At 42.0% G+C, this 18506-nt stretch overlaps 2 protein-coding genes across 3 annotated transcripts; one reads left to right on the top strand and one right to left on the bottom strand.

Annotated features, from left to right (window-relative positions):
• The first annotated feature begins 86 nt into the window (after positions 1–86).
• On the top strand, positions 87–17758 carry psmd1 (proteasome 26S subunit, non-ATPase 1). Of its 2 annotated transcripts, none has more exons than XM_053843570.1 (25): positions 87–269; positions 707–750; positions 968–1041; positions 1164–1333; positions 1415–1623; positions 1760–1903; positions 1990–2216; positions 2387–2441; positions 2517–2642; positions 2748–2836; positions 2910–2988; positions 3074–3247; positions 3323–3434; positions 3590–3786; positions 4130–4225; positions 4401–4465; positions 10270–10384; positions 12049–12165; positions 12718–12820; positions 13717–13886; positions 15081–15173; positions 15269–15355; positions 15931–16098; positions 16865–17028; positions 17646–17758. In XM_053843570.1, exons 1-24 carry the CDS (start codon positions 254–256, stop codon positions 17009–17011), a joined length of 2877 nt encoding a protein of 958 aa, XP_053699545.1. In that variant the 5' UTR covers positions 87–253; the 3' UTR covers positions 17012–17028; positions 17646–17758. The 2 variants fall into 2 exon arrangements, with proteins under 2 accessions (XP_053699545.1, XP_053699536.1); XM_053843561.1 differs by having other exon boundaries at positions 2514–2642.
• Positions 4894–8207, bottom strand: htr2b (5-hydroxytryptamine (serotonin) receptor 2B, G protein-coupled). Its single transcript, XM_053843583.1, has 4 exons — positions 8138–8207; positions 7452–8057; positions 6522–6722; positions 4894–6170 (listed from the first exon to the last, which is right to left on the bottom strand). The coding sequence occupies exons 2-4, from the start codon at positions 7798–7800 to the stop codon at positions 5287–5289; spliced, it is 1434 nt and encodes a 477-aa protein (XP_053699558.1). The 5' UTR covers positions 7801–8057; positions 8138–8207; the 3' UTR covers positions 4894–5286.
• Positions 17759–18506: the final 748 nt, after the last annotated feature.

The raw sequence follows: 18506 nt of genomic DNA, 5'->3' as shown, positions 1-18506 counted from the left end.
CATTTGTTATTGTATGAATTTGAAATGTTTACACATAAAATTTTCAGGCGAACAGGCGAGATCGAGGCCAGCTATGCCAGTGGGTCCTTTCATATGGTGCTCGCATTACAGGACAAAAAGAACTAACTAGCGGCGCTGGTCGATTTGCTGCTGCGGTTTTCATATTTTATCATAGTTTTTCAACAGTGTCTTGTGTTAAACAGAAGACGATACACCATTGTACCTGGGTCGAGGTACCAAGTAGGGATTCGAGATGATAACATCAGCCGGTAAGTGGTTGTGAATTTAGCTAGCTGCCATTGATTTAGCTGAGTCACAGCTAGCTCACCAGCCGTCACTTGGCTTTAGAGTAGGTAAACTATTTATTGGCTTCATTCGAACAGTTCAGATATTGTATTATGGAACATTAAACGTATACTGTTGAGAAGCTGATACGTAAGTCTCAACTGAAAAGTACGTTAGATGTAAATTTACCGGTGAGTGTGGACTTCCTTTGAGAGTCCCTCTATGAGGCACGGTAAATAATAGAGACGCGAAATTGACCAAACGTAAGATAATAAAATTGTTGCTAACGTTATTATTGTCAAATTGGTAACTTGAGGGAAGAAAAAAATAACAACTGCTATTGACATGTCATCGCCAACCGTCAAACATCACGTTGCCCACTTAGGAGATGCTAATGGGTTGAATACACTTCTCTCTTCAGCTGGAATTATTTCTCTCCTCGATGAAGACGAACCGCAACTTAAGGTAAAAGTTCTGGTACATAGTGGCATTGTTAAACACAGACTGTTATTTTGTCAGCAATGTACACCTTTTGTCAATCTGATTGTGTCTCTGGTGTGTTCGCTTATTGGCAGTGTGTAGAATTCTATTCTTATTTCTAGAAGAACGCAATGTTTGTAGTAGTGCATTTCAAACAGGAATAGTCCTCATTTTTATTTTTATTTTTTAAATTCATTTGCAGGAGTTTGCCCTCCAAAAACTTGACTTTCTTGTGAATGACTTCTGGGCTGAAATTTCTGGATCTGTGGATAAGATGTAAGTACAACAGAGAGGATAGAATGACTTGGCTAGATGGTCTAAATAATTGTGTCCAACCAAAACGTACTGAAACCTTAATCTGTTCATTCATTTTATGTGTATTTTCTCCATGTTTGCAGTGAAGTCTTGTATGAGGATGAAACTTTCAGGAGCAGAGCATTTGCTGCCCTTGTTGCTTCTAAAGTGTTCTACCACCTCGGAGCCTTTGAGGAGTCTCTCAACTATGCTCTAGGTGCTGGAGATCTTTTCAATGTTACGGATGAATCTGAATATGTGGAGACCACCATCGGTAAGATACTTTTTAGCTATATTCCTGCAGCATAAAGTTAATTTATTAATTTGCTAAATGGATGCTTTTATTGGACCGTAGCCAAATGCATCGACCACTACACCAAGCTGCGAGTGGAGAATGCTGAACTGCCAGAAGATGAAGAAAAGAAAACCATTGACCCTCGCTTGGAGGGGATTGTCAACAAGATGTTCCTGCGATGTTTGAATGATCACAAGTACAAGCAGGCCATTGGTATTGCGTTGGAGACCAGGCGTCTTGATATGTTTGAGAAAACCATCCTGGAGTCGGTAATTTATTTTTATTTTTGTTTTTTTTCTCTGTCTGAAATGGAAAAAAAGCAACAAATTATTGAATTATTATTGAATGAATTGATACACGTTCTAAATGTAATTGTTTTTCTTCTTTGTTGCCCTTCTAATGCAGAGTGACGTGAGTGCACTTCTTGCATACAGCTTGAAGGTTTGTATGTCACTGATGCAGAACAAGAAGTTTCGCAACGAAGTCCTGCGGGTCCTGGTGAAGCTGTACATGAATTTGGAGAAGCCTGATTTCATCAACGTCTGTCAGGTAAACATGGCAGTCACTATTGGAAAGCAACAACTCGAGAAATAATTTCTTGTCTTGTTTTTTTTTTCTTTCTCTCCCCTCAACAGTGTCTGATTTTCCTGGATGACCCACAAGCAGTTAGTGACATTTTGGAAAAGCTGGTGAAGGAGGACAACCTTTTGATGGCCTACCAGATCTGCTTTGACCTCTATGAGAGTGCAAGCCAACAGTTTCTCTCTTCAGTAATTCAAAATCTGCGAACTGTTGGTACACCTATCCCAGCTGTTCCTGGCTCAACGAATACAGGCACAGTGCCCACAGCTGACAAAGAAAGGTGAGCCTGAAAGGATATTTTAAAAATTGTTGTTTAATTGATGTCAACATGGCAGTATTTTTCTGGCTAAATGCATCTATTAAAAATGTGGATCTCAAAATGTAGCATGAGAGCTACATTCAGTGATTCGGCTATCCAATGGTGAATAGTACTTAATGTTTTTCTTCTAGCGATGCAATGGAAACAGATGAGAAAGCAGGCAGTTCACCAGCTGGAAAATCTGCAGTACGTTCACTCATTTCCTTACTGGGTTTACTCTCACCACTTGTGGATTCATTATAATTGTTCTGTTGATAGAAGGACGAACCTAAAGACCAGAATGCCAAGATGATCAAAATCCTCAGCGGTGAAATGGCCATTGAGCTCCACCTGCAGTTCCTTATTCGAAATAACAATACTGATCTGATGATCCTTAAAAACACTAAGGTGAGTCTGAATCAGTTGCTGTTTACTTAAAATACTTCTGAAGTCATGTCGAAGATATTTTATGTGTTTTTTTATTTGTTTGCTTTCCTTCAAATACAATCGTAGGATGCAGTTCGAAATTCTGTCTGTCACACTGCCACAGTCATAGCCAACTCTTTCATGCACACGGGGACTACAAGTGACCAGTTTCTAAGGTAATATTTTTTCATTATCAAGTCTACTGCTTTGACCTTGCTTGGGAGTCAAACATTTTGCATCTTTTTGTAGAGAAAATCTTGAGTGGCTTGCAAGAGCAACCAACTGGGCAAAATTCACAGCCACAGCAAGTCTGGGTGTCATCCACAAAGTAAGCCTTTTGTGACTCTTGGTGCCCTTACGACATTGTTTTATTCTGTAGAGTTTCTCTAACTTTTGTTTGCTTTTATCTCCAGGGTCACGAAAAAGAAGCCCTTCAGTTAATGGCCACTTACTTGCCAAAAGACACATCCCCAGGTTCGGCATACCAGGAGGGCGGGGGTCTGTATGCTCTGGGACTCATTCATGCCAACCATGGTGGAGACATCATCGACTACCTGCTTGGTCAGCTTAAAAATGCCAGCAATGATGTGAGTTTGCTCACCTTTCTTTGCTGGAAAATGTTTATCACCAAATGTAACTAAAAAATGTCTTTTCTCATGAAGATTGTTCGTCATGGTGGTGCCCTTGGCCTTGGATTAGCTGCATTGGGAACAGCCAGGCAGGATGTTTATGACCTCCTCAAGTCCAATCTGTACCAGGATGACGCCGTTACTGGTGCATATATCTACATTTTAATGTTTAAATACATCACTTTAGATCAATGCTTAGGCATTGTTATTTTGTTACATGTTATACATGTTTTCATAGTTATATTTAGCCACAGCATACTTTGATGCATTAACTGATACATTTGTTCTTTAATGTTATAGGAGAGGCTGCTGGTTTGGCTCTGGGTCTTGTCATGCTGGGTTCAAAGTCAGCCCAGGCTATTGAAGACATGGTGGGCTACGCCCAAGAGACGCAGCATGAGAAAATTTTGCGTGGCCTGGCTGTTGGAATAGCGCTTGTTATGTATGGACGCATGGAGGAGGCTGATGCTCTTATTGAAAGTCTCTGTAGAGACAAGGTGAGGATTTCTTTTTGATTTACTGCATTTGTGGAATGTATTGCTGCTCACGTAAGGCTTCTTAAATGTAAAACAGTAATAATAATTATTTAAAATGTCAAGTGGGGAATGGTGTCAAATTAATTCTATGTGATGTTATTGTGTTCAAAAGTTTTAGGAGTGAGTACTAAGGAAGACTGGAGTTGTGAATGTGTTTGAAGCTACTCATGCAACTTCCTCTTTGTTCTGTCTGCCAAAAATCCTTCTAAAGGATCTAAATGTGGAAAATGATTCGCAAGTTTGTTGATTTTTGCGTTATATACAAACCTTTCAAAGCTCTGTTTCTCTTCACTGTATACCTTAGGACCCCATCCTGCGGCGCTCTGGAATGTACACTGTCGGAATGGCTTACTGTGGCTCTGGGAACAACAAGGCCATTCGGCGTCTGCTTCATGTTGCTGTAAGTGTTAGTCTTTCATTAACATTTCTTTTTTTCCCTGAGAAGATGGATATCTTAACGTTTCTTCAATTACAAGGATGTTTTCAGGGGAAGTCCATTTGTTGTCCACTAGGTGGTACTGTTGAACTTTGATGTGATAAGACGTCCAAAATGTCATATTTCTTTGCTTTGCTAGGTGAGTGATGTGAACGATGATGTCAGACGAGCTGCTGTTGAGTCAATCGGCTTCATCTTGTTTCGGTATGTCTTGATTTAATAATCCACAATTTGTCATTGACTACTGAATGTGACGGTTGCATTGGCTTATGAGATAACTTCAGCAACGTCTGTCTTTCTTAGCCAATTTTCATCCAGTCTGTTTTTAAATTGTCACAGCTGAATGAAAGTTTTAAGTTCAACAATGTGATTTGTTTTCCATTAATAATGGTCAACTAAGCGCGCCTCCCAATGTTCGTAAACTTGCACAGACATTATTGTATACGTGGTTCAGTAGCCTGCTCATTGTGGTTATAGTATTATGGTCCAGGTTTTTGGGAAAAATTGCAAAGAGGCAAATATGAACTGCTCCGTATTTTTAAAAACAAACCACCCATACATCAGAGAAAGTAGAAAATAGATTTTTTTTTAATCATTTTTTTTCGATAAAGTAGCATCCCAGCATTGTTAAATTTAAAAAGACAAGTTTCAAAATGCAAAAATGCATTACAAGTGCAATTCAGTAACATGTTAATTTACAGGACACAATTGTGTATGAGAATACACTATAGTTCATAGTCTGCTAGGGAAAAAGAAAACTTGTATGTAAACATCATATACTGTAGAAGTTGTCATTTGTTGACAGTGTTAGCATATGGAAGGTTTTCAACCTATAAAGTTACACTCCATTTTGATGTCAGCTCTACTTGATGTGGTAATGTCCCCTGCTGTCACTAAGTAAGTTGAAAAGGCTGGCACTGAACACTAGAACTCCTTGCATCTTAAAAATGTATGTTGTGACTTTCTTGCATTTTTGATGGATTATTCCTGCTGTTAGCTCTGTGGTTGAGTCTTGCCTAGCAATTCTAAACACTACTAGCAAGTTCCACCCGGTTGTCTTGTCCATTTCGAAACAGATCTTTTCCAGTGACGTTGTTCATTCCTATATTCACAAAGTGTTTGGAATTTTCTGCCACTGAAGACCTTACTGAAGTTCCTTTACATGTCCGATCTTTTTGTGATGAATTCATACTCCTGTCAAGCCCATGTGAAGGGAATTTTCTGTAATTGAAGGTGATGAGTCGACGAAATGCTTGTCGGAATGTCTTGTTAAATAGGGTGTAAACCAAAGGGTTTATTCCTGATGACACATAGCCAACCCAAACGAAGATCTCCATCAGGTGGGCAATGATGTCATCATCACAGCTCGTACACAGCACTGATGAGATATTGGTGATGAAAAAAGGGCACCACATAACGACAAATAGGAGAAATACAATGCCAAGCACCTTTGAGGCGCGCTGCTCGTTGCTCAGTGTCTGCATTGATTTCTTCCCCATTGCAGACATTCGCCGAACGGGTGAGTCATCACATGGAGCGAAGTTCGCTCTGTTAATATTTGGTTTTTCCATTATCCTACATAGTCTCCTCTCCAGCATGTTCAGTTTTTCTTCATTGTTTGTCAGAAACGGATATTCCTTTTGGAAAATTGTGGAGACTGTTGAGTAACTACACCGTTGGATGACCTTTGACCTGAGCAAATTAACCTTTTTGCGTAGAACATGAACAGTAAGAAGGTAAATGACCATCATAATCATTAATGGGATGAAAAATGCAGTCAGTGACCCAATAAGCTTGAACTCCCAGAAAGCATCTGTCATCAGTTGGCAAGTGTGGTTGGCATCAAAGGTGATGTTATTGTGAGGATGGTAGTCCTGGAGACCTTTAATTGGTATTGGCATCGCGATACCTGGAAAAAGAGTGGAGAAGTTAGCAATAAACAATTTAATAGCTGGTTTCAAATTTTAAACTTCTATACTGTGTTGGTTGAAAAGCCTACAATTTGTTCCTAATGTACCCATGTTGAAATTCTGGAACAAACAATGTATATACTGTATGTCTTTAAAATGATGAGCCAGCTGTGAAATCCAGGATTGTGTAATTGTAGTCTTGGTCACATGTTGTATCCAATAATTCAAATTTCTGTCTTGTTGCCTTTTTTCCGCAACAGCTACTTGGAACATTTTCATTCAATTCAAACAGATTATATGAACCCAACTATGTTTGCTGGAACTTAATGAGAAACATTGTCATTGCTTACCAATGGAAATGAGCCACACCACTCCAATTTTGACTAATGCTTTGGCTCTGGATTTGTTCTGGCTGTGCTGGATTGGCTTTTTGATAGCAATGTAGCGATCCAGCGAAATGGCACAAAGATGCATAATAGAAGCAGTAGAAAACAGCACGTCCAAGAAGAGCCAAATGGGGCATATGAAGTCTGGTAGAGGCCAGCCAGAGTCTGAAACGATGAGTAACAGAATTGTTAGAATTCAGTGTACACAGGTGACTTTGTATGTTTAAGTGCTGTGGGCATTGCCTTTGATTTATTTATGGTTTACTCAGAAGTCCCAAGGATGGTAAAACTAGGATGTCCTGCCAAGATGTATTACTTTCTTGCTGCTCATTCCACCGAAGAATGACTACATTTGAAAGGAAAGCTTCACTGAAACTTAAGGCTGTAAGTGTAAATGGTCTGGAGACTTGTTTATTTTAACCTCTATGCATTACTGTGGACAAGTGGGGATTTGGAGAAATCACTTGGGGCCTTTTAAAGCACGTATCCCACCATTAGGAACTGAAGTTAAATTAGACTGCATAGGTTTTCAAAACTAGTTACTTTCGTGAACATTTTCATGACCTTTGCTGAAGGATCATACTCAGTAATATTCACATTCCTTCTTTCAGGTGTGTAAGTCTGAGCAGTCACTTAAAATACATTCCTCAATATTCAACTGTGGCACCCATGTGAAATACCTGCATGAATGTGTACTTGCTGCAGTTTTAGACTTAAAAAATGTGTCAGTAATCTGTCAACATTTCTAAGTAGTATTTTGTATTTTCTTAACAGCTTAGAAATTAATTTTTTATGATGTAAATCATCAGAACGAAGAATTGGTTGAACCAGGCATGGATTATTCTGTCGAATTTGACATTTCTGCAACAATCATTCAGAGGTATCTTTACTTACTGTATAGAACGGTAATGAGAGCAATGGGCATCACAAGAAGTCCCACCAATAAATCAGCCACGGCCAGTGACATCAGAAAGTAATTTGTGGCGTTCTGCAGCTTCCTCTCCAGTGAAACGGCCAGAATAACCAAAATATTTCCTCCGATTGTGGGTATGATGACCATGATGATGAGCAATGAAGCCCACTGTGGCTGATACTCTGTTTCCAATGCTGAGCTGTTGTCCCCCAGTGAAGCCCCAACAAGCTGTGACATGGTGCTACAGACTTGACCGCAGACCTTGTTATAAGTCTGAGTTCCAATGTTTTTGCTGGTGCAGAACTGGTCAGCATGGTCGCCAGATCCCATATGCAAGGGCAATGAGTTTGATGTCAACACCCTTGATCACTTTTCCAATGTCCGAGGAGTCCTGGTACTGGCATAGTAAATATTCCATTGCAAGTACAAGTATGGTTGCTCCAATCCTCAGGGTTATCAGTAATCCATTCATGTTTTCCTTGTGTGGCTTCCCATCATTCCAGACCAATGATTTCTCCTCTCAATCGCCATCTTTTCTTTGACAATAGTTAGTATACTTTGAAAAAAATACGTTGCCTTGCTGAAACCTGTAAAAATATCAACAATCTGACTTGATTCGAGGTTCAAAACTGCTGGTGCATGGAGGCAGGGGATAGCAAAGTCTTACCTGCTCCTGAATTTGTCCGTTATGATCTGTCCTTGCATTTGTTGGTAAAAGGTGTTGTTGTGTACAGTCTTCTTCAAGCACCAGTCTCAGTCGCCTGTCTCCAATCGGACTCCACGTTATGCTGTCTCAAAACTGCCTCCCCCGTCCTCCTGCCTTGGTCATGATCTGGTCTCCTCCCCCCCTTGTTCTCAGTTAGTCAGACTCCGCACAAAACATATGAATGTCTTCAGGCTGGCTCCATGCCAATTTTCTGGGTGGTAATTTGCTTCAACAGACGGTTTACATTAATCACCAGCTGTCCTTCCTATCAAGATGAAATAGAATTACTGGAAGTTGATTTTATTTTTCCTCTTCTCTGTTTTGTCAACACTTCGTGTAATGATAATCATGATATTATTTTTAGTCTGGCCCTTGTTTTGTTTGTTTTTTTCCTTTTTTTAATCTGCGAGATGTTTAAATTTGAGGACTATGAATTTTTCTTCAAACTGAAAGTGAAGGAGATTTTTCATTAGCTGGGTGGTGAGCAAGTGTTCTTTTAAGAAGAACATTAATCTTTTGTGAGTCCATTAATTCCACGGATCACTAGGCATAATGAGTTGGTGCAAAAACATTAAGCCATTAACAACTGTTTTGTGTGAGTCACTGTACTAGCATTTTGAATGTATTCTGAGCTTCCATTAGAATGGCGTAAAAATGTTTCCAAGGTTGACGCGGTTGAAGCAGTGTTGCTTTAACTGCGAGACAACAACTTGGCAAAGAATACTCTTTTACATTCACCACTATCCCCAGGAAAGGTTGTTTTTTTGGATCTTTTTTAGTATTTTAATATTTTAGTGGTCTGTTTAGGTGGACTTACAGACCTCACAGAGCATGGATGGAAATCCAATCCTCTTGTTCACCACCAAAGCTTTGTTTTGACAAGTCTGTGGTTTATAAACAAGTCCAACATGGTGGAGGTGGAATCTCTTGTCTAATATCAGGGCCAGAATGAGTTTTAAATAGGGTAAATAGAGAAAGAAAATGTTTTTTTTTTCTCTTTCCTCTGTGTCATGATTCAGTGGAACAAGGTCAAAGTGTCAGCGTTGCATGTTGCATTTGCCTCCTCCTTTCAGACCTTGCAAGTGGCTGGTATTTGTGTACATTTTTGTGAAGGTATATCTTCTTAAATCAAGTGATATTGTGGGTGCAGTTTTTTTTCCAGACAATCACCTTTTCACCAAGCAGGTGTCTGAAGACTGTGGTCAGTGGATTGTCAGTCTGGTGCTGCTTGTTTCAGTTGACACATGATTGGTTCAACTTGGAAGTTTCAGACCAGTTCTACATGGATTAATGCTGAGGATGTTGTTTAGATACATTCAACTTACTGTCTTCATTATGCTACATGGTGCAATTACTTTATTTGCGTTTTTTTTCCCCTGCAGTGCATCTGAGTGTGAGATATATGCAAAGCAAGTTTTCCTACCCAAGTTGCGATGCTGGAATTGATTATGGTTTTGGCTCCTTTTGTAAATGGAATGAAATTTGTACAATTAATAATTTAGGAATTTCGGCAGGATATTTCATATATAGACCAATGTTTCTAGTAAGTAAGTAAAATCCAGCCAGATATTTTCGTCATTAAATAAAGGGAAAATGTTCAATTATTTCAGTTATTGCCATACAACCTAGGTTATTATTATACTGTTTAATATAAGTTACAACGGCGTGTGTCTACGGAATGGAAAGTAAGAAATTACATCCCTCAAATGCAGTGTTGGCTTACATGTTTCCTTACACTGGAAACCCAACCATTTTACTAATTTAGACTTATTTTGTCATTAAATCTTAAATATATTGGCATGAAAACTGACCACATGACATGGCGTTGCTGAAACAGATTTCAAACTTGAGCTATTGAAATTTGGGCGTCATCCTTCCTAGCTGATCATTTCAGGCAGTTCATGATCATTTGGGGTCTCATAAAATTTCTTTAATAGCAATCACTCAGCATAGATGGATATTAATTTTGTTGGCAGACATTACAACCCTTCTGTGTGTGTAAGATTAAGAGCCAAACCTAGACATTTCCTTCCTGATAACTGTTTTGTATGTTTCTGAAGGCTTTGTTTTTGTAATGTTTTCTCACCCTTTAGGACTCCTGAACAGTGTCCCAGTGTGGTTTCCCTTTTGTCTGAGAGCTACAACCCTCACGTGCGCTGTGGCGCTGCAATGGCTCTGGGCATCTGTTGTGCTGGGACAGGCAACAAGGTGAGTCCCACCACCAACAATTCCTGTCAGGATAAGATGATAATGGTCACAGTATTCTCCCATAGTTAAAAACTGTTAAAATTCATTTGTCAACCAGAAATATTTATTCATTGTTTTTATTTCATTGTACTGTAAGGTTGTTGTGATAACAGAAGATTCTTCAAGTCATACTGTGATACACAAACTGCAACACTGCAGAGAATACTAATACACACTAAGATCAGTGTAGCATAGTTAGTTCTTGGAGTAGAATCCAGGCAGCATCAGAGAGTGTCACTCTAATTCTAAACAAGGATCGAGGCGTTTGTTTTTCAAGCCCATTCATCTTATGGGATGGCCTTTGTACATGACAGTCTTACGATGTTCCGTAACCTTGAACACTTTTTAACATCTTGTGAATCATTTTGCTACATCCCATATTAGGCCAGAAATGTTGTTCATTATTATTTTATGTCCCCTTCTTGTGAGCTTGGTTACCACCAACACATGATCAATTATGACTGTCAAAGGTGGGGTGAGCTCTCAGCTGTCATGACGTTGCACATCCAAGAGGAGAATTTCTAATTTCTCCCCAGCACAATGGTGATTTGATTGCCGATGTGAAAATAGTTTTCCCACTGCTTCTCAATTTATCTGGTGTCATGCCTCTGGGGTAATTTCCTGCATCATTGATGTACGGATAGCTGGATCCATGGGCGATTTGTCCTGAAGAGATTCTTCTCTGCCCTTGATAACTTGATAACTCGGTGTCAATAAAAAAACACTTGAAGGAACTGAAGGTTCTTAATGTACTGACCCTGAACTGTGTTGGGCATCACAGGTTGTGTAGTGCTAATCATCAACAATGAGGTGTCTGGAATATTGAGACTGTGAATCAATCTCTTGAACACTGAGTGACCAGAGTGGTCAAATTAATTTCATGCCAGCATTGGCATGCGTATTTAATTCCATCGACACCCTGTTACAGTCACAGTAGTTATCTTTTGAGAGAACAATTCTCTCCCTGACACTAAAGGCCCTGAAGATCCCCTTCAACTGACAAGAAGCAGGAAATGTTCGACGAAGGACAATGGGTTGAATATTTGGTTGTCATTTCAAGATGAAACGTTGTTGGTTTTTTTTGTTTGTTTGTTTTTTTAGGTAGTGTTGGTGCAGGATTTCCATTCTCTATTCGCCAATGAAGCATCTGCCTCTGTTTAAAACAATTGCCTCAATGCTGTCTGATAGCAGAGAAATCGAAAAGCGATCACCTGTCACTACACATGAGACGCAGGAGACATAGTGTTGAACGATGGCTGAGTCGTCATAGGCAACTAGATATGAGTGGTACTAATCACATTCATTTGTGTGCTCTGGTTTCCTCTGTTAATTATTTGTCCTCAGCACAGACATCCTGTAACACTGATGTCTGTTGGACATTTGAAAAGATTGGTCAGTCATTATGAGTCTTCTGTTTTAGGACATTTTTTCTGCTGTCTTGTCTGTTGCCATGTGAGGAAATACTAATTCTAAACTACTAATCTTGCAAAACAGTCTGTGGGCTTCATGCAATTGTATGGTGTTGTGTTCCATTAAACCTGCTTGATACTGTCCTGAGAATTCCTTACACCTGCTACACGTAATGTTGACATAATGTTGATGTAAAATATTCGTCCACTCTGCAGGAGGCCATCAACCTGTTGGAACCTATGACCAATGACCCTGTGAACTATGTGAGGCAGGGTGCCCTCATCGCTTCTGCACTGATCATGATCCAGCAAACTGAGATTACCTGTCCTAAGGTTTGTGCAGTCTGGTTTAATTGCTCCCTTTTTATGTTCCACAATGTTGAATCCTGTGCTTTCACACTTGGGTCAAATTGTGTTTTGGGGAACAGCTTGTTAGATTCAGGAAATATTTGTTTTATTTTGAATATGTTGCCTGGGTCTGGAGTTCTGAAAAAAAAAACACCCGGCTAAGGTCAAGGCCCATGTCTTTGATAAAGAAATGCCAGGCACATTTTTTGTGGACTCCACTGCAGCTTAAGGAGGTATGCAAAGTTGTGCAAGAAGCTGTTGAACATCCAAGACTGTTTATTCTACATCCTGCTCTTTGCAATTTCTGTTATGTCTCTTGCTTGCATTTCCCTGAATTTACTGCAAAAGCGCCAAAACTTACTGACAGGAAAGTTCTTATCTCTTCTACATGACTGCAGCTCTCCTCTTATATTATTTAATTTAGGAGAAGCAGTGAAGTCCCTGTGAATGTATTCTAGATTAAAACAACCCTAAGTCAACAAGACACCAATTTCCACATAACACAACCCTAAAAAACTGACACTGTTCCTCTTCTAGGTGAATCAGTTCAGACAGCTGTACGCAAAGGTCATCAACGACAAGCATGACGACGTGATGGCCAAGTTTGGTGCCATTCTTGCCCAGGGAATCCTTGATGCTGGTGAGTTGTCATGTTGTGCTGACAGGTTTCTACTGCACTCCTTTCTCCTTGATTGTGAATATGAAATTGGGTCGCTGGATTTCTCAGTCAACACAGAGCTTTAGTGTGTTGAAACAGTGGCTTCTGACCACCCTTGCTGCAGAGCCTCTTTGAAACAAATCATGCTAAAGTACATTAGTGCTGGCTGCTCTGAGCTCGAGTCACTTTTCTCTGCCACATGGCCTGATGATGTCCCAGCGGTGATTACTGTTGGCCTTATTCTTCGGTTTATTTGTGTGGGTCTTTGTTTGGATCACCCTTCAGTCTATGAGTTTGTGTGGGGTCTTTGATATACAACCCAGTGCACACATGACTCTTATACAGTATATGCACATGTCGCTACAACTGTCTTCTGATCAAGCAGATCTTTTGAGAAGTGTGTGTGGCAAAAGAGTGTGTTTCTTTCATGCAGAGCAATAATAGTGCCCTGTATGTATATAATTGAGATGTGATAAATCATGTAACAATGCAGTAATTTTGAGATGATCTCTGAGCATGAATGTCATTTGTCATGCACAAGTTTCCCTGCTCCTCCTTATCGCCACGTGTAGTTGTCCAGCGTCGATTCCCCCCATGTATGACAGTGCATTTTCTCCTCAAAAATGGTGATAGGTTTTTGAATACATTTTACAGCAGATGGACACAACTACCTTTTTATCTAAAATGATTTATGCAATGAGAGAAACCATGTGGGTATGTGGTTTTTAAATTATAGTTTTAATGTGGCTCTTAATTTGAAATATTCTTGGTTATCTGTTTAGCGTGCTGTAATTGTTTTTTTTTCTTTGCCCATGAATCGGCTAGAAACTTAATTTCTGAGTGTATAATGTTGCATTGCTTCTCCACTTTGTGTGCAGGTGGGCGCAACGTGACCATCTCTCTGCAGTCCAGGACGGGTCACACTCACATGCCGTCTGTCGTGGGCCTGCTGGTCTTCACTCAGTTCTGGTTCTGGTTCCCTCTGTCCCACTTCCTCTCACTGGCCTTCACACCCACTGCGATCATCTGCCTCAACAAGGACCTCAAGGTGCCGATTTAACACACAGACAGCCTTGGAACATATGACTACTGTACAATCTTGTGATTGCTGGGTTCCTAGTTATGATGTGAAAAGCTCGAAGACATAAATCTGGGCCGCATGCGAAGGGCCTTCTAGCAGTGTGTGAGCTTGCCTTTCGTCACTTTCGCTGCATATACTGGTGCATAGCAACCAGAAAGTATATGGGCCTGTGTATGTAACTCCAGCAGAAAAAGGGGACAGAATTTGGAAAATCTGGGTTGGGTGCACAATTGGTTTACAGAAGTGCTTCTCCATCTGCGTCACGCATAACTTGTTGTCATAATTCTCCTGTGGAAAAATGGAAAAGGCTTCATTTGGCTTTTGAGTTTCCATGCTGCTCCAAGTCTTATCTGTGCATGGGTTGAGCTCACCGTGAGTTTGCATTGGTCCCCTGCCACCCATCTACTCATGCCACGGGATTGCATGGACCTATTACGGGCCTTTACTGAAGCATTAGCTGGGTATCAACACTTCTGCTACTCAAATAAGCAGCGCATGACTGAGAAGATGGGTGTACTTCTCTTAGTAGATTCTTTCATGACTAGATAACAACTTGATCAATGAACACATGTCATGAAATGACCTCTATCCTTTTGTGTTCTGCTGCAAAACCGGCATCAAGAGAGTACATTGTTTTACTTTTGCTTCTTCTGATAAAGTTTTGGAAAAAAAGGTCGGCACCTGTCAACACAACGGAGACAGTGTAGTTGATGTTTTCCTGTCATTGTTTTACTGTGGTGGTTTGTTTCAGGGTAATTGTTGGGCGACATTGAACTTGTAGCTCGAGTGCAGTTACTTTTTCACCCTGAGCTTATTTTAAATATGTTTAAGTGTTTTACAAGCTACTCTGCTTTTTCTATTTCTATTATTCATTTAGATATCTGAAAAGTGCCCTGTTATATTGATCAACAGTTGGATGGCCTTGACTGCACCTAAAAGGAAAAAATAAAGACGGGTGGCTGGTTCCTTATGCCATCATTCCATCCTGTAGCTTCGATAAGTTTCTCATCCCAAAAGGGTTTTTAACCAGGGGAAGAAAGAACAGGCCGGGGTTGGCAACTGGAAGCTCAGTGTTCTGTGTTGTTTTAAAGATCATGTTTGTTTAGGGTGTTGTTTGAATGGCTTCACTTTTAAAACCCAGCGGTCCTGTTGTTGTTTCAGATGCCCAAAGTGCAGTACCGCTCCAACTGTAAGCCGTCCACCTTTGCCTACCCACCGGCTCTAGAGGTCCCCAAGGAGAAAGAGAAGGAAAAGGTGGGTTCCGGCCCATCATTGCCCAGTATTCTTCCTCCCTCTTTCCCTGTTGATGACTTATTGAGTCATTGATAATGTGTCATTCTGCTGGGCAGGTTTCCACCGCTGTTCTCTCCATCACAGCAAAGGCCAAGAAGAAGGAAAAGGAAAAGAAGGAGAAGGAAGAGGAGAAGATGGAAGTGGTGAGGAGCAACAGGGGGCTTGTTTCTTTTATTCACTCTGGTAGCTTAGCACAACATTAGCTATTGTTTGGCTGGCTCACTTATGCTGCGACTTAGAAACATGCGGTGAAGCTGGAGGGACATGGCCTGACCTCAGATGGTTGCATAAGAAACGCTGGCGGAGGAGTGAGTGCATACTCATGTGCATTGCCAGAGGAGAAATTCAAGTGTGTTCCTTCACGTAGAACGAAGAACGGAACCTTGTTATCTTCAACTATTTCCACACTTTGTTTTTGTCCCCACCATGGGAGTCACTTTGGTACTGTCTCTGACGCACACCAGACTTGGTGGTGGATCCTGAGTCTTTTCACTCCTGTCACTCAGATATACAGAGAGTGACTCATGTTCGAACCTTGGTGTGAGAATAGCTGCTTCACAGTCGTTGTTGTCCTCTCATTTTTCATGGATCTGTTCCTTTGTGCTCAGTTGACTAACGTTGCTTTGGTGTCAGCAAGTCGATTCTTTCAGTCTGAAAAGTTCAACCTAATTGATTCCAGCCAGTCAAGATGCAAACGTTTCCTCTGTCTCTGCTGCAGGAAGTCCAGGAGGGTGAGAAGGAAAAGAAGGATGAGGAGAAGGAGAAAGAGAAGAAGAAGGAGACAGAGCCAAACTTCCAGCTCCTGGAGAACCCGGCACGAGTGATGCCAGCTCAGCTCAAAGTGCTCAACATGCCGGAGACCTGCCGCTACCAGCCCTTCAAACCGGTACTGCTGCTGCTTCAGTGTCTCTCTCCAGTGCTGTTTGTTACTGCGGTGCTCAGTGGAGTCTCTGCAGGACTCTGACCCAGGCTGCTTGTTAATATCTACACTGTTCCACTGTGAAGATCGCGACGACGTGAAATCACCAGCAGCGTTTCAGAGCTCAGCAGGAGCGCTGGGTTTGGAGGAGGGATGCTCCGATCATGATCGGTCGATTTCATCGTGATGGGTGAATGCCGGCGCTCTGATGGAGCCACACTGGTTGTGATGCGTCCGGCATGTCTACTGTGGAGCTTCTCTCAATCTGTCATGTGAAGTGTGCATCCTGCAGCACATGCACGGGAAAATGCTGTGCAGGGAAGCGCCTTCAAGTTAAACACGCCATTTAAAGCGCCAGCGCTTGACGGAACACAGAGTTTTCTGGGCTCATGAAAGTGAGACAGCTGGTTCCTCTGCAGCAGGCTGTTAGCGCGTCTGACTGACTGGTCTGAGCGTGACATTCAGAATGATAAGAAATAATTATTCATTTCACTGAGCTAGATGAGATCCGTCGCCATTCTGGAGTCCTAAATGCATTTGAAATTCATTGTCAATCCATGTGATCGGTATCGGTGATCGACAGCAAAAACCCTGATCGGAGCATCCTTGGTTTGAAGGGAACGTGGCTGTGCTTTTATGCTTGGAAGTGAATCACAAACATGAGTTTAGCTGTTAGTGACTTTTCTCTGCTTGTGAACGTGCTGTTCAGCTGAAGGTCTCCTCTGGTCCACAGCTCCACACTGGTGGCATCATCATCATGAAAGACACCAGCGAGGAAGAGGAGGAGCTGGTGGAGCCCGTCTCTGCTCACGGCCCCAAAATCGAAGAGGAGGAGCAGGAGCCCGAGCCCCCGGAGCCCTTCGAGTACATCGACGAGTAGAGCGGTCTTCGGTGACGGTGAGCTGTTCGGACACGACACAAAACTGAGCCACTCGCGGTCATTTCTCTTCCATCACCACGGAGTTTAAGACTCACATTTCCAGACGAAGCAAACACAGTCAGGCTCAGGAAATGCTCAGAGACGATGAGTCGGTCTGGAACACCTTCACACACTCGCTGCCGCCAGGTTTCCTTGCCTCATGAGGTTAGAAAGGCGCAGCGACAATAAAGTTTGACGTATTAACGTGTTTATGGTCCCAGTGTTTATACCGTTCCTTGTCTGAACTCCAGCGTCTGGTTCTTCCTGCGACCTGCTCGCTCACTCGCGCAGTCAGGAATGTAAACACGGGTGCCCGCGTCCACGTTGGCCCTCGCCAGTCGCGCTGCAGATGTAATGGCCGCCGCGCAGGCTGCAGGAGGCGACGCTGACCATATTAGGCCTCACCAGCTCTGTTGGCTGCAAGTGCAAGAGGGATGAAGCTGTGCAGGCCTCACTTCTTGATCTTGTCTGTGCGAAAGGGCAGTGCAGAGGCCAAGTGGTGACTCTGACAGTCATTCATGAATCACTGGTCTGATGCCACTGTGTGCTCCACACACACAAACACTGAGTGATCTGTGGCCTTTCTTCTCCACAGGTTCTCCTGCGAGTTTCTGCTGACGACGGCAAAATCCTTTTTCATGTTTCCTTTCTGTTCTTTTCACCCTGCGACTGTATAAAACTGTCTGACAATAAAACCATGTAAACCAGCGCCGCTATGTGTGTGTGTCGCCTTCTTCCCCTCTGCATCAGACGTTAGTCTCGTTGCACCAGTTACATCATAGTTCGGCCTCAAGTCCAACAACAACAGACCACGTCGTGCAGTTGGTGTTTCCAAATCAGGTCAATTGAAATCTCCATGTGTGATTGATGCTTGTCATGTTTAGGAACTGGACTGACAGAAGGCGGCGTGCAAGGCCCCAACTCAGGTCCAGTTCTGCAGCCAAGAGAAGCCCGGTGTCTTACAGGAAACGGACAAATGGACCATCAAGAGCCCAGTTCAGTTTGTGAGTCACCGTCTGTGGATGCTGGGAGGCTGTGCTGCACCGATGACAGGAAACCAAAACATCCAGACCCACCAGAGAGATCGGCCGCAAACTCACTTATGTTCCCCGAGCTTTTGGCTGCTCTGTGGACCCGGCGAGTGATGACCCAGAGGTGAGGCTGGACCCTCTTGTTTTCACTGCTGCCTTCATGTTCTGTCCACAGCAGGTGGACGACTGAGTGGCCTGAAGTCCACATCTAGTTTAGCTGTGTTTTATTCAGTGGTGGGATAGTGAAACTGTGTGAAGATGTGAAGAATTCATCTGAAGTCTTAGTCATGGCTGAGAGACCGTCATCCACATTTGTTGGTCTCCACATCCTCCACAAGTGTTTACTCTGGAGGTTTTTTTTTTTTTTTTTTTTTTTTTTTTTTGTTGACCGCTCACATCTGCTGCTTTGCTGAGGAGCACAGGCA

This window comes from Synchiropus splendidus, chromosome 1 (assembly GCF_027744825.2).
Source record: "Synchiropus splendidus isolate RoL2022-P1 chromosome 1, RoL_Sspl_1.0, whole genome shotgun sequence".
Lineage (NCBI taxonomy): Eukaryota > Metazoa > Chordata > Actinopteri > Syngnathiformes > Callionymidae > Synchiropus > Synchiropus splendidus.
This window is presented reverse-complemented; position numbering and strand designations above follow the sequence as displayed.

Bases quoted from the DNA above. Each gene is read 5' to 3' on its own strand.
- psmd1 (XM_053843561.1), top strand. The intron at 1,624-1,759 runs GTAATTTATTTT...CTTCTAATGCAG, and splicing joins AGAAAACCATCCTGGAGTCG to AGTGACGTGAGTGCACTTCT. The intron at 10,385-12,048 runs GTGAGTCCCACC...TCCACTCTGCAG, and splicing joins GTGCTGGGACAGGCAACAAG to GAGGCCATCAACCTGTTGGA.
- htr2b (XM_053843583.1), bottom strand. From the start codon at position 7,800: ATGGGATCTGGCGACCATGCTGACCAGTTCTGCACCAGCAAAAACATT. The intron at 6,723-7,451 runs GTAAGTAAAGAT...TCATCGTTTCAG, and splicing joins TCTCATTACCGTTCTATACA to ACTCTGGCTGGCCTCTACCA. The intron at 6,171-6,521 runs GTAAGCAATGAC...CTCTTTTTCCAG, and splicing joins GGTGTGGCTCATTTCCATTG to GTATCGCGATGCCAATACCA.